Consider the following 14,967-nt stretch of genomic DNA (forward strand, 5'->3'; position numbering starts at 1 on the left):
ATATATCGTTTTTTCTTAGCTGTACGTTCATTGGCTACCGCTTTCTTTGTCGCATGGCAAGTACTTTGGCAATCGGCATCGATCGACATTCAGAATACGAGCCATAACTCCTATACATTTGTTCTTTATAACTGAACTTTTTAAACTTATTTTTCTTTTTTTTTTTAACGTAACTCGTTGAATCCACAAGTAGAAACAGTTAGCGCGAATTTAGTCACCTGTATTATTAAATTAATACATACTAAAACCCATCAGATAGTAACGTGTCTATCTTGTTGCTAGTGGTTGCTAGCACGTTGCTTGCCAAGTATACGTTGCTACCAAAATTGCAGCAATTGAGTCCTCATCTCTTGGCAACTTGATGCCTTTATAATATAATAACATTGAGTAGCAACTTGCCAACAATTTGCCAACAACTTTAAAATTGTCATCAAAATTCGTACTGTTGCCGTAATAATGCAGTATTATACAATGCTATCATTTTGCCGACAACGCAAGATAACATTGACGCAGCTATCTTGCTGTTAAACTGCTGGGAATACATATACACATTGTTGTCTGTATGTTGCTACAATATCGGTATATTCAAAATCATTGAAGATAAATTTAACACAAGTTGTCAGCATCATAAGCAATCACAAATTTGTGCAAGACACGCTTCACTATCTGGGAAGCTGCTATACATAAAATTAACAAAGTTAAATATGGATACGAGATATTGCACAGATTAAAGTTATTTATAAATCATATCTTTAATATTTTATAATTTTCATGTTTTATTTAAAATTAAAAAATTCATTAGTCATTGCACATATCATAAATCATTTATAATATTTATTTAAAAAATTTTATTTTTTATAAATTACTCGTATGTATAAACTTTGGTTGTGTGTATACGTTGTGACTTTATCTAATTATTTTATTATAGCGCAATAATTGTAAAACATTCAATATACATATACTGGAAAATTTTATTCTTTTGTAGAGAGTTTTGGTGTGCATAGAAAAGATTCGTGCAAAACCTTATGAAGTTTTTGAGCTTTATGTAGACCAAATCCAGGGCATAAGGTTAAAGTGTTGGGTTGTGCTCTTACAATACTGGCTAATGTGCCGAAAGTTGTTAGAAGAGTTGTTGCATCGGTTTTGTTGACAGATCTTACTGTCGTTAAGGCATTAACCAACTGTAACGAATATTTATTATATAAATATTTCTCTCATATATACATATATATAAAATATATACATTTTAAAAATATATCTATATATATTTTTTAGTAGCTAATTACTTTTTGATAAGGCGCTGTTTCGCTGCGTTCCATGATATTATCAGGGGGTTTGCTTTCATACATTTTATAAGTTTCAATAATTTTTCCTGCATCCTCTGCATTCCATGCTAACATTATTGTCAAGTCTGCCAAAATGGAAATTCTTGTTAAATGTTTCAAAGCGTGATGAGGCTCGGGGACATCGATCTAATTGAGAATAAAAAATTTTAATATAGATACAAGAAACTACAAAATTTCTAATTTATACAAAACTTAATTATAAATTATGAATGCATATAATAGAAATAAATAATATAATTATGTCTAATCATAATTAATGTTGTTTAAAGAATTATATTAATAGTCAATTTTATTTTTATAAAACAAATATATAAATTGCAGTTATATACCTGTACTAAAAGCACTCGTAAGTTATATGCATTGCCCAATAACTTAAGTCTTTCATGAATATAATCAGGATTTAATTGGTGATAACGAATTGATAAGAAAAGAGCACATGTAGTTTTTCCCATTACGTAATCTGGCACAATGTTGGAATATTCCCATAATACATTTGTTATAAACTTTAGTAACGGATTGCCTTTCTGGAGAGAAAGAAAAGATATTATACATTTTTAAAATTTAATTAAGTTTTAATATAACAATGTTTTAAATTTTAATGACAAACTTACTTTCTATAAAAATATATTATTAACTTTGGTTTTAATACAGTTTGCAAAATATATTTACTCTTAAAAATTTTTATACTATATTTTATAAAATATAAGAAAACAATATTACTTGCTTTGGACTGACAAGGACAGTGCTGGTTCTACTTGAAGATATTGCCGTGGAAGTTTCAGGCTTAGAAGCTGGCAAATCTGTGAAAAACTCAGATTTCTTCAAGTTGCTAAAAGCAGCTGAAAAAAAGAAATCCAAGTTATAAGATATATACAAATAAAATTTTTAATTGTATTATAATATTCTAAATAATTAAAACTATTAAAAATAGGTCTTGTAAATTAGTCTGCTCATACATTTTGCTCATAGATGCCAGTAGAGATACAACAGAATGTATGGATATATGTGATCGCAAATTAACTATAGAAACCAACCAGAATTCATCATTTAGTAACTTATTAAATATTTCATTATAAAATTATATATAAGTTTTGTTTGGTTTCTCTACTGGTAATTTGCTATCAGATTATCAATAGACTCTACTGACAGAACATGAGCTTAACGTAAATGCAAATTAATACAATCTACATGAAAATTCGATTCAAATCTGTCGATAAACTGACTCTGAAGTCGATAACTTACTCTGAAAAGACATATTTTTAGCTTGTTTTGTTGGACATTCATCATCCAAATCTTCTGCATTTTCTGTTGTATTATCCATAATACTGATTCTACAGTACCTATGTTTACATGCGCTTAGTCCGCGACAGTCCGCGACCTATACGACAGGTGTTTTTATTTAACTTACAGGATAAACAAGGACCTATTGTATAGGCCGCAGCCTAAATGCACGGTGTAATGGTGCGGCCACAATAGAAGGAATAAGGAATTAGGAATAAAGAATAAGGATTCCAACCTATCAGAAACCATGTATTCCGATGTATCCGATATCTGATAGGTTGAAATATTTATTCCTTATTTCTAATTCCTTATTCCTTCTATTGTGGCTGCACCTTAAACATAGATAAACATCTTTAGGATTTTACAAACATAATAGACAATAAATATAAAGATAAAGCGAGATAGATAATCCAGTGTGTATTGTATAGAGACTATAGAGCTTACTGAGGCTGTGTTCCAAAATTGACTGCCAAAACTGAAAATCTATAGTGCACATAACGTAAACTGTAGCATTTTCAGTGCTGGCAGTAAATTTGGAACAGCCTGAATGCACTCATCCATTCACATCGATGGTTGCCTAGAAATTTTCCACTGTACCAATTGTATCACCAATGAGAAAATTGTATATTAAAATTGGTGATGTGGCACTCATGACTCAAGAGTGGCACCATGTGGCACTCTTTTAAAATGGAGTATGTCGTCAATCCCATCAATCTATTGATAGTTCAACGGCATTCACGACCCGGTGACGCTTAATAAAAAAAAAAATTAAGCCGTTAGAAGTTGGAAGGTGAGAGCAATCGGGCAATTGAATTTTGTCAATATTATTGTATTATGGCTCAATATCCGCCCATTAATGTACGTCTGGCGGTAAACAGGGTAGACTTCAATTTAATAACGAATGATGGCATCCAGCCACGGCTCTACACTCCCGGCGAGGAGATATCCAGTCAACCGGATTTTCTGAGGTAGATAGTTGGCTGCTTTGATTTTACGCAATATAGGATTGCGAAACTATGTGATTATAACTGATTGGTTGAAACTGATTTAATTAGAGGCCATGGAACTTACGTTGATGATGAGAAAACGTTGCGTGCATCAGTCGCTGGGATCTTGGAAAAGGTGAACAAACTTATATCGATTAGGCCTTTGAAGGCACGTTATAATGGAGAGATCGGAGATCTTGTCGTAGGAAGGATAACGGAAGTACAACAGAAGCGTTGGAAAGTTGATATAAATGCTAAGCTTGATGCTGTCCTGTTGTTGTCCAGTGTTAATTTACCTGGTGGTGAATTGGTAAGATATATGTACAAATGAAACACTTCTATTTTTTAAACATTTGTATAAAAATTTGAAATTTAAGCCTTGAGATTTAAACTTTTTTATGATGTTTAAGTTAGTCTTAGGCTGGTATTCATAGTTGATTTTTATTTTAAGACCATCTTAAGTAATGTCTTAAGATGTTAATGTGGCTTTCTGATTGATTCGTGACATCTCAAAACTGAACTTAAAATGGTCTTGATATAAGAATTGACTATGAATATTGAATATAAGAACTGAATATGAATACCGACCTTAGAATCTATTTAGAATTTAGAAAAAAAAACTACATATGTAATTATTATTTTCTTTAATTTATAATAACTTCTTATTCTTATATATGCTCGGTTTTGGCTTATTACATTATTTTTATTGGATATTAATATAATAAATTGATGGTTCTTTTACTTTGAATAAAATAATTTTACTATTATTATTATTATTATTATTATTTAATGTAGATTAATATTGTTTAACCAAAATATATTTCAGAATTATTAAATAATAATAGAATTATTAATCTTGTAATTAAGTTTTTTTTGTAAAACTTTTATTTAATAAATACTAGTGTCAAAATAAGTATGTATTTGAATACTCTTTAAACTTGCAGAGAAGAAGATCCGTTGAAGATGAACAGACGATGCGCAGATATTTGCAGGAGGGAGACCTGATTTGTGCAGAAGTGCAATCAATCTTCGCAGATGGCTCACTCTCCCTACATACGCGAGTATTAAAGTATGGCAAACTGTCGCAGGGGATAATGTTAAAGGTACCGCCGATGTTAATTCAACGCAAGAAGACACATTATCACACTCTAGAGAGCGGAGCCACTTTGATACTCGGTTACAACGGCTATGTATGGATCAGTGCAAACATTCAAAATGTTGATAAATCCGAGGGTGGTTTCACAGAGGATCTGTCGAAAATTCCAATGGAAAATCGCAATGTTTGCACACGGTTACGTAATTGTATTTTGATCCTGGCGCAATGCAACATGTTATTATCCGATACCTCCGTGACGTATGCTTACGAAGAATCCTCTAAGTACGACGCACACGAGTTGTTGCATTCCGAAGCGATGATCGATGTGTCGCTGTTAACGCATCAGAGACTCGCGCTGTCTACGTAATATCACATCTCAAATGAAATAATGATATGTAATGCAGAATGGTATAATTATGAGATAGAGGTCTAAAACTATAGTAAAGGAATGAAATTAATCTTCTCATTTTTACAATCTTGAAATGTAAAAGACATGATAAATAAAACAATTTTTTGTGTAATATTGTAATACACCGATCCATTTGATAATAAATTGATTTGACGATAAAAGTGGATGACTTGTGGAATACTTGTTTCTCTTCGAGAGAATCGAGTGGTTAGATTATAACATATTGCAGATAACAGCGATAAGTATTATATATAAAATACTGCAGTATTTCCATCGATAGATCTATATTTGTCTGAGCGGTCCAGGTGTAAAGTGATCGGACAGACGCTAATCTGAGTATTGATTAAACAAGTGGAACTTGGAAACAAGTAGTCGGCAAGTAGCGTCGAGAGACATGGACGCGTGTTTCAACGCCTTCGATAAAGACGGCGACGGATTCCTGTCTATTTCCGAATTTGATCTCATATGCCGCGCATTGTTTCGAAATGACCGCGGCAAGATTTACGGCCTCGAGGAGGATCAACTGCGCGAGGTGTATTCAATCTTTGATCTCAAAGGCGACGGCCTGATCGACAGGGAAGAGTTCGAGGTATATAAAGGATGCTCATTATGTTATTAATCAACTTATTTTAATATTAATAACTCATTTTAAGAGAGAGCTTAAGATATAAAATATAGAAAAAATAATTAAAGTTTAAAATTTTTTTTTAATAAAAAGTATATTATATTTTTCTAACAATTTTTTTCTTGCTCTCTTATCTGGGAAGATAATAGAATGTCTATACATATAATGATATTAACGCAATCAATTTTATATTTAAGTATTTTGTTTTCTTTTTTAAATTATTTAGTTACCAAAAGTGTTAATAAATATCTGAATTGATGTATTCAAAACTTTACAATGATTTTCTTAGGCCCAGTTTCACAGTTCACGGTTAACTCTTAACCGAGGTTCAACTTATTTCTCATTTTTTTCCAATTCTAGAATTGAAAAGAGATAATGAATAAGTTGAACCTCGGTTAAAAGTTAACCGTCAGTTGTGAAACTGGGCCTTAATACTTATATATGTACTTGTATAAGATTGTTTCTATTGGTCCAACTTGTAGGTCTGCTGGAACCGATGGATCAAAGTATGCACGCGTCCCAAAAGCGCTTTCCTAATTGTGGACGTGCAAAATGATTTTATAACAGGTTCCTTAAACATAAAGCATTGCGCCGCGCAACATGATGGTTCGGAAGTAATCGACCCAATTAACCGATTGTTGGAAACTGTACCGTTCGATGCGGTGTTTTATTCCCTGGACTGGCATCCCGTGGACCATGTATCCTTCATTGATAATTTGCACTTGAGGTAATTATATCTCAACATATTGCAAAATGTAAAATGTAATGTCTATTATATCTTTACTTAAGATGTATCTATACAAGCTTAAATCTTGTAACATTAAATTTTATATGTTCGACTGCTCTATTTTTATTAAAGTATCAAAACTTTTATTTATTGATATAAAAAGTACGAAGCAGGCAATTGTAAAGAAAGAAAAAGTAGCGGAAAGAAAATCTTTGCATGTTGATATTTATTAGCATGTCGTTATCGCAGAGAGGTAGACATCAGCAGCAATATCTCGAAGGAAGCGGCGCGGGTATACGACACAGTAACGTTTCAAGGACCACCGTTGCTGAAGCAACGCCTGTGGCCTCGTCATTGCGTACAGGATTCCTGGGGTGCCGAACTCCATAAGGACCTGAAGATCGTCGACAAAGCGATCAAGATCTACAAGGGTACGAATCCAGAAGTCGATTCGTATTCGGTGTTTTGGGACAATAAGAAGCTCACCGAGACCACGCTGTCGTCGCAGCTGCAGGAAAAAGGCGCCACCGATATCTATATATGTGGATTGGCCTATGACGTTTGCGTGGGCGCTACTGCAGTGGATGCGCTCACCAGTGGTTATCGCACTATACTGATCGATGACTGCAGTCGTGGCGTGGACCTCGTCGACATCGAGAAGACCAAGGCCACCGTAATAGGCAGCAATGGCGTGATAGTGAACTCCAGCCAGGTGAAGGCTATGGTGGAAGGAAGAGACCGACGACCGGAACTCGGTTACAAGCTCGCATTGGAAATAAAACAAAAATTGAGCCTCGGTGAAGAATAATTATAGCAAATAGTATAGTATATTTAGAAACATTTAAATGGTATTATAGATTAATATGAAAGACCATAATCTCTCATTTTGAAGCAAATCTTGTATGCTTAGAAAAGTTGAAAATGAAAAAGAAAAAAACGAAGAAAATATGATGCAAAGATGAATTATAGAATGGAGATACTGTTTTCCGTTAAATGTTAAGATAGTTAAATTAGATATTAGAACGTAAGAGCGTTGAATTGGTTAATATAAGTGTTATTTTTAGAAAGAATTCTTTAGGAAAGATAAAATTTATAAAATAAATTAGAAAGTCTGATTTAAGATCTGAAATGAGTGATATCAGCATTTAAACTTAGTATAGATATAAAATAGTATGTAAAATAGAGTGCATAGATATATAAAATTCAGTCGGTTTTAAAACTTAATGCGTGAAGAAGATATTTAATTACATATTTATTAAAAATAAATGTAAATTGAGTCAAGAATGATTTATCTATGTGCATGTATGTACATATTATTAATGAGAATTAAGTTCATTGGGAACAAAATTTTCATAATATGTACTTATAAATGTTATTATGTTACGGAATTATAAGAGATAAAATTAAGTCTTAGAATATGATACATGTAAAATAATTATTTTGAGATGAAGGAATATAGGAAATTAATCATTGAGTTTTATTACACTATACATTTTATTTATACTAAAATTCAACAATGTTGGGTGTTATTCGTTCTTGATTTACAATAAATGTCAATAAAAAAATTGTCAATAAATAAAGTATTAATATACAAATATTGTGTTATAATCTCTAAGAAAATAATCGGCTAATATTTGCTCTATTATGATTTAATCTACAAAATTTATAATATTATATTTTCATCGACTTTTACAAATTAATTTCGCATTTTTTTAACAGATTTGTAACATATAGATATACATAAACATGTTATCAAATATTAAATAAATTATAGATTTAGTGCGGGACGATGTTTTATATTCGCGCCCGCGATTTTATTTCATTATCAGAAATTTACATAAAATTTCACAGCTATGTAAAATAAAAAAATATAATATACAACGAATTTCGAGCTATTTTAAAAATATGTATATTTGGCGCTATTAAAGTCACTAGATGACTAGTGACTAGTGACTTTAGGCGCTACCTTGTTAAAGTGCTATTTCGTGAAGCGCACAAGAACGTGTCCAAATTCTTCGAACCGGAAACAGCCGGAGCCGGAAAGGTAACTGCGGACCGCGCAAGACCGTGTTGAGAGGCACCACGCGTGTAGATCACATATAGTAGTTAACAGTGACTTGACACACCGTGTTGCATTGTTTTTGCGGGCCGTCGTGGAGTATTATGTCGTTGATCTGAATAAGCTGTCGTCACGCGTGATCGCGTAACATGTCTTTGTGCTTTCGCACGTTGCCCGGGCGGCTGTCGTCGCTCGTAAGCGGCGGCAGCGGCCGAAAAACGCCGTCAAAACTCGACCGTAATCAGCTACAGAAGAACATCGAGTCGTCCGCCTTCCTGAAGCAGGTGCGTCGTGTGCGTGATCGATTCCGTTTGACAAGTCTCGTGTCGCAGCGTATAGACAATACCTGCCAGCGACTGACTGTCCTAACCTCCAAATGCTTACATAATCGCGTGACTCCGTAGCGACGACGACGTTGAAACTCGCCGATTCACAGAACACGAATTTTTGTTGTAATTTTTGCGACAGCGGCGAAATTCGAATCTCCGATTCTTGTTAAGTCGTGATGATTAGAGTGATTTGATGACAGACATCGCACGTCACGTTGTCGCAAAAATAAAAATGTTTTATATGTACACATCGGACTGTTTGTTGATGTGGTATACAGAATGTTCCGAAAATATCACGCATTTTTTCTTTCAATTATAGACTTATTCGAAGCGAATTTTTCTGTGGTAAAAATGCAAGAAATGATTGTTCGTAGATTTATGGTAATAGGCCTCTAACAGATGACTAAACTACGAACTAAGCTTAAGTTGTGTTCTAAGTAAAAATAGAAATCATTATAACATAAGTGCTAATAAATCTAACACACTCATATATATATATATATATATATGAGTCTTACAATATGTGTCTTACAACTATCACATTTCCTCTTAAGGATATATCCTTGAGGTAATTTTGAGACGAAGATCCTAATATGAAAATGTCAAAACTACAATAATTTTTTAAATTATAAGCTAACTTTAAAGCTTATAAGTAAAAAACCATTTTACTTTTATAGCCTCTATTATTATTTCTGGATTCTTTCGAATATTCTAAGATTAAAATCCTAATATGAAAATATCGAAGCTATAATAGTTTTTGAATTACAAACTATCTTTAACCAATTATAATTAAAAAACTATTGTAACCTCGACATTTTTGTATTAAATTTTTGTCTCAAAATTACCTCAAGAATACATTCTTAAGAGGAAATGCAGTAGTTGTGAGACATTCTGTATATAGAACTACTGTTATTTATATTTTAATCTGAATAATTACTAATTTATAATCTTTTATGTTATAGCTTCTTACAACTACATACTGTTGTAGAATCTTACTATATCTATAAATTTTCAGTTCTTGGGTACACAGAGAACACTGTCTGTAAGAGCAAACACCACAGAAAAGTTGGTACCTTTTACGGGATGTACATTTCCTCCAAATTTATCATTGGCTTATGTTGACATTCACAATCAATGGAATAAAAAGCTAGCCAAACGATACTCTGACGATGAAAGCAAGAATACAATGATGTATTGGGTCCAAAGCCCGCGCAGGCTGCACAAGTCACAGAGACTCAGTATTGCCTTCTTGAAAGACAGGAATTACGTAGCTCCTATAGGAATCATGTCAAACAATGTTAAAATGTTTCAGGCACAAAGTGTTATAGGAAATGATAACGATAATTCATTTCTATATAATAATAGGATGATTTCTTTAGAAAGTTTACACAATAGTCAAGAAATAAATATTGATAAAAATATCTTATTTATTTCTGCTGATACAAGTAATACTCTAAAAATGAGCTCGCAACAGTCACCACAAGAAAACGAGGGTAAACCATCGCAGGAACAACTGCAATCCATAATCGATTGTCTTAGTCAAGATGTATGTCATGTAATTTACAGGATATTTCAGAATTATTGCACTTTCATTAATTTGCATTCAAACTTACAATCACGATCTTTCAGAAACGAAGTACAATAATTCTGAGACAATTTTCTGAGGCATAGTTGTCTAGGATAAGAGATTCTCTTATGCTAGACAATTCTCTGGGTTAAATTATTATTTTCTGATTGAAATATTGTTTGTAGTTACCAAAGCTGTTTGCGAAACCTTTAAACGTTTCGATATATACTGATGATCTAGTTTTTATCAACAATATTAGAGGAGTAACAACAAGGTAAATTAATTTGATTACATAAATTAATTTATGTAATAATTTCTAAAACAATAAGGAATATCTAACATTTTAAATATTTCTATTTCTTCATATATCTATTAAAATATTATTGCAGGGGGCTTAATAATTATGTTAAACAGATAATACTGCTTAGGATGGTTGGTCACATGAAGTTTGCATATGTCAAATTAGATATCATAAAGATAACAATGCATCCTGAAAGCGATACCGTACAGGTTCGTTGGCGTATACGAGGTATCACGGGCTGGAAGGTGTTTACTATGTTTTGGAAGTATAAATTTTGGAGAATACAAGATGCCATAAATACCAATCACGATGTGTAAGTGTCATCTGTATTACAAAATTCATGTTAACAAAAACATAATTGTAATAAATTGTCATAAATTCTCGTAAACATTAATTCCAATTAATTGAAGTTTTTACTGTATTTGAAAAGAATTTTACTTTTCTAATTCCGTATTAGAAATTTTTTTATTCTATCTTCGAGAAAAAGTAAAATATTTAAATTCCCTTCAACTGATTTTTCTTATAGAAACTATGAAAATAATATGTATGGGAACTATTTCAGATGGTACGATGGCTTTTCTACTTTTTATGTTAATGCTAACGGCAAAGTCTATAAGCATATTGCGGACAAGATGATGCCCGATCAAGATACAGTCACAAAAAAGGAAGACCTACGTATCGCACCGAAATTAGCGCTATTTACAAATCTTGCAAACATGTTTGGTAGCAACGAAAATTCTATGAATTGAATACCGTTGTAATTACTGCCGGCTGATGGAATTATACGATTTTATTCAAATCGTCACAACGAACAGAAAAAGAATACTTTTTCCACGAGTCAGTGATTTCGCATGTTGCTGGAGTATCAATTTCATTGCAAATCCTTATGAAACGATGATTGGTAGTAAATAAGAAATATGTGAATTAAAAAAGATGTATATTACCTAAACAGTATCTTTATAATTTTGATTATAAACTACCTATATCTGATTTTTTAATTGCTTAGTAATAGCAATGTCCATATAATTTTGCATTAGTGTTTCCGCAAAAAGATATGACAATTATATTGCAGTATATTTAAAAAATGTTGGAAAATGAGACAATTGTTTACCAGAGGTAATGAGGCTATGTATATTTGTTTTGCCTCTATGGATTGTTAATAACATGTAAGATATCATTAATGTTTTATATATATATTGTACTTAATTTTATTTTATAAATATTACATTATCTATCACAATTTATAATTTCTTTGAGAGTTGTTTTAATTAATTATTTTGACAATTATATAAAAAATGTCTAAATTGTTACCGTTCTATCTAAATATGGTTTTATATACTATTATTATATTTTCATATCTTTTTGTCGGATTGATTACATCGATCTTACATGCTTATAAAAAAATAGGAAGTATTTTAAAACACTTGTATTGTTTTCAAAATATAAAACATATTCAGATAAACTAATAAATATTTTTAAATAAGACAGATTGTAGCCATGCTAGTTGCATACGAGGCCTAAAAAGGGAAAAACAAATTATAAATGTATCGTTTAAATGCCTTGCAAAATAATAACGTTAAATATCCTGTTACCTAAGTAATCGTCCATTAACGTGCCAATAGCAAACTAAAATAAAAAATTGAATATGTATGTAAATTGATGTAAAACGAAAAGATTTAGTGTTAATATAACTTACAATTCCCGTGGCATCAACTCTTGTGCCCACAATTTTCAGTCTAATTTCGTCATCTGCTTGAATAACTACATCCTGAAAGATATGTTTGAATTTATTACTATCACAATTACAAAATTTTTGTTGCAATCAGCAACGTTTTATAACATGACTTACTTCTTCTTTTGATTTGTAACAGGCTGGATTCACATTCGGACAAAACTGCATATCTTCTGGGATTGACTACAGGAATTTAAATTTATATATTTGTCATATATGTAACACATACTTAATTACTATATTTCATAATTGTTACAATTACTTACGTGATGAGATATAAAGCATGAAAGTGGACCTATTTCAGCAAACATTCCAACCTGTAAATATGACAATCATAAGACATCAAATTGTTTAACAATGAACGAATGTTGAACGCGAGCATGGCATGGCAGATAGCATATTAATCTATCATGCCAGAGGTCCTGGATTCGATTCCAGTAGGAACCAAAATATTTATACTCGTGTCTCCTCTCAGAAAAGACCGGCAACCTCCTGAAAATATCCTTGCCCATAGAAACGCCTCTCAAAAATTCATTGTTCAAAACCAATATTTAAAACTGTAGGTCCTATATGCTCGTGGCAATTGAATAATTAGTGTGCACATCACATATATATGAGAGAGGTTAACATAGGCCAGAGGCCTAATGTAAAACAGAAAAAGAAAAGAACGAATGTTTAAACAGATCATTCTATACTCTTGAAAAAACATCTATTTGTACCTTATTCACTTGAGTCACGATCGCGTCTAGCACTTCACCCTTGAATGGCCTAAATACAATTGCTTTATACTTGACTGGATATACTACAAAACCTTGTCCTGGTTGTATAATACCAGCTCCTATATTATCAATTGTCGTCACGGCTACGACAAAGCCATATCTGAAAAAGTTTATAAAGTTAATATAACTTAAGGTTTCGGAATGTTTAATACTAAAATATATAAAAGATACTCACTTTCCTGTACAAGTCCCTTCTACCTCTGTATAGAGTTTTTGTTTTACAGTGTCGAGTAATTGGGGACCAAAGTATCGAGGATGTAACAAAATCTCATGTTCTAAAGAAATCTGTATTTAAAAAATTAAAAAGCACTTAATTTTGTTCTTTTGAATTTGACTAATTAATAGTAGAATTGTACAGAATATATGATATGAAATTAACTTACATGGTAAAACATGGTTAACCATTAATTGAAATAATATTATAAATATATAATTCAATTTAAATTTTTGAGAAAGTATTAAATAAACTTATCACTTAGTTATATCAAGTTTATATCAAATCAGTAAACAATATTTTGCCTGTCTTCCACTAACTGATGAAGGATACAGTCGGATATAGTAAACAAAAATCTGTATAGGTATTAGGTTATACCCCAACCACACAGCGTTGCCAGATAACAGGAGCTGTATTCTTGAAAATAAACGTATACGAAAGTCTAGAGAAATACTATAGTATACGTAACGTATACTGTAGCATTTCCCTAGATTTTCGTATACGTTTCTTTTCAAAAATAGAGCCCCTGGGTTTATTTTCAAGAATACAGCTCCAGGTCTGTTTTCTGTGGTTGAACTAGTGTACACTTTAGGAACTTAAAGTGAGATAGACATACGTTTGATATTTGTCGAAAGTGAGAAAGAAAGTTCTAGAACAGTCTGTGCAGGAACAGAAAACAGACCAAAACCCGAGCCGATATCGCCCCCTAGATTCTAGTGAAATCTCGTTACAAAATCGCCAGATTTTTGTGACTTTTCGCCAACAAAATCGCCAAAATCTTCGAACTTTTAACTAAAAAAAATAATAATAAGGAAAACAATGATCATTTCAATTATACAACGAAACTTCATTTTTTGCATATATTTTCATGAGTATTATACCATTTACAATCTTTGACAATAAACTTTTGTAATAAAATAAACACATTGTGCGATTACAAGTTCCTATACTCGTTTTTCAACCTATAACATTTACATAAATCTTCGAATTATATATCTTTTAAAACGAAATCAACATATTCGATAATTTGACCTGCATATCAAAGCGTAAATTATAATTACATTATTATGTAAGTATCTTTGGTAATATAATCTTTTTAAACAAAATGCACATTACGTGATTAATTTTGCACACAACCACATGAGTCTTATAATAATTATATTACATCGATATAAATTTTTATGGCATATCGGGTAAACTAAAACAAGGTAAACTTATTTCTTGTAACATATCGCATATTTCAACTTCTGTCACGATGCACAATCGGATATTGTGTGAACGCGTGTCTCACGATTCAGGCTGGAGTCCCATGAGGTGTATTTACCGCATATCGCGTAATCGCGTAACCAATCAATAATCATTAAAATGCGAAACCACAATAATGGATCACTTCTGATTGGTTACGCAGTTACGCGATACGCTCATGGGACATCACCCTTAGGGTGGAGTCCCATGAAGCGTGTTTGCCGCGTATCGCGTAACCGCGTAACCAATCAATAATCAGTAAAACGCGAAA

General features: G+C 32.1%; 4 protein-coding genes across 6 annotated transcripts in view; 2 read left to right on the forward strand and 2 right to left on the reverse strand.

Annotated features, from left to right (window-relative positions):
• Positions 1–953: 953 nt before the first annotated feature.
• Ercc1 (DNA excision repair protein Ercc1) overlaps positions 954–14,967 on the reverse strand; it is an 18,786-nt gene continuing 4,772 nt past the window's right edge. The window contains exons 2-6 of the mRNA XM_018506288.1: positions 2,589–2,686; positions 2,067–2,185; positions 1,676–1,870; positions 1,287–1,472; positions 954–1,181 (exon numbers count right to left, since the gene is read on the reverse strand). Coding sequence (XP_018361790.1) covers positions 972–1,181; positions 1,287–1,472; positions 1,676–1,870; positions 2,067–2,185; positions 2,589–2,667 — 789 coding nt within the window. The 5' untranslated portion in view covers positions 2,668–2,686 and the 3' untranslated portion in view covers positions 954–971. The remainder of the gene's footprint in view (positions 1,182–1,286; positions 1,473–1,675; positions 1,871–2,066; positions 2,186–2,588; positions 2,687–14,967) is intronic.
• Naam (Nicotinamide amidase) lies at positions 3,277–7,544 on the forward strand. Of its 2 annotated transcripts, none has more exons than XM_018506293.1 (6): positions 3,277–3,595; positions 3,683–3,923; positions 4,558–5,036; positions 5,509–5,707; positions 6,226–6,470; positions 6,720–7,544. In XM_018506293.1, exons 1-6 carry the CDS (start codon positions 3,462–3,464, stop codon positions 7,276–7,278), a joined length of 1,857 nt encoding a protein of 618 aa, XP_018361795.1. In that variant the 5' UTR covers positions 3,277–3,461; the 3' UTR covers positions 7,279–7,544. The 2 variants fall into 2 exon arrangements, with proteins under 2 accessions (XP_018361795.1, XP_018361796.1); XM_018506294.1 differs by having other exon boundaries at positions 4,558–4,893; positions 5,471–5,707.
• LOC108760374 (uncharacterized) lies at positions 8,540–11,690 on the forward strand. Its single transcript, XM_018506287.1, has 5 exons — positions 8,540–8,813; positions 9,874–10,404; positions 10,611–10,699; positions 10,815–11,039; positions 11,289–11,690. Exons 1-5 carry the CDS (start codon positions 8,679–8,681, stop codon positions 11,473–11,475), a joined length of 1,167 nt encoding a protein of 388 aa, XP_018361789.1. The 5' UTR covers positions 8,540–8,678; the 3' UTR covers positions 11,476–11,690.
• Positions 12,045–13,864, reverse strand: Rpb7 (DNA-directed RNA polymerase II subunit RPB7). 2 transcript variants are annotated; one of them, XM_018506290.1, is made up of 8 exons: positions 13,621–13,863; positions 13,413–13,522; positions 13,178–13,337; positions 12,725–12,775; positions 12,576–12,641; positions 12,423–12,494; positions 12,319–12,352; positions 12,045–12,243 (listed from the first exon to the last, which is right to left on the reverse strand). In XM_018506290.1, the coding sequence occupies exons 1-8, from the start codon at positions 13,630–13,632 to the stop codon at positions 12,227–12,229; spliced, it is 522 nt and encodes a 173-aa protein (XP_018361792.1). In that variant the 5' UTR covers positions 13,633–13,863; the 3' UTR covers positions 12,045–12,226. The 2 variants fall into 2 exon arrangements, with proteins under 2 accessions (XP_018361792.1, XP_018361791.1); XM_018506289.1 differs by having other exon boundaries at positions 12,045–12,352; positions 13,621–13,864.

This window comes from Trachymyrmex cornetzi, unplaced genomic scaffold (genome assembly GCF_001594075.2).
Source record: "Trachymyrmex cornetzi isolate Tcor2-1 unplaced genomic scaffold, Tcor1.1 scaffold223, whole genome shotgun sequence".
Lineage (NCBI taxonomy): Eukaryota > Metazoa > Arthropoda > Insecta > Hymenoptera > Formicidae > Trachymyrmex > Trachymyrmex cornetzi.

Coding starts and splice junctions, on each gene's coding strand:
- Naam (XM_018506293.1), top strand. CDS start 3,462: ATGGCTCAATATCCGCCCATTAATGTACGTCTGGCGGTAAACAGGGTA. Junction 3,596..3,682: donor AGTCAACCGGATTTTCTGAG/GTAGATAGTTGG, acceptor TGATTTAATTAG/AGGCCATGGAACTTACGTTG. Junction 3,924..4,557: donor ATTTACCTGGTGGTGAATTG/GTAAGATATATG, acceptor TTAAACTTGCAG/AGAAGAAGATCCGTTGAAGA.
- LOC108760374 (XM_018506287.1), top strand. CDS start 8,679: ATGTCTTTGTGCTTTCGCACGTTGCCCGGGCGGCTGTCGTCGCTCGTA. Junction 8,814..9,873: donor CGTCCGCCTTCCTGAAGCAG/GTGCGTCGTGTG, acceptor ATAAATTTTCAG/TTCTTGGGTACACAGAGAAC. Junction 10,405..10,610: donor TCGATTGTCTTAGTCAAGAT/GTATGTCATGTA, acceptor TATTGTTTGTAG/TTACCAAAGCTGTTTGCGAA.
- Rpb7 (XM_018506289.1), bottom strand. Junction 12,776..13,177: donor TCGTGACTCAAGTGAATAAG/GTACAAATAGAT, acceptor TCATATTTACAG/GTTGGAATGTTTGCTGAAAT. Junction 12,495..12,575: donor GTTACAAATCAAAAGAAGAA/GTAAGTCATGTT, acceptor CATATCTTTCAG/GATGTAGTTATTCAAGCAGA.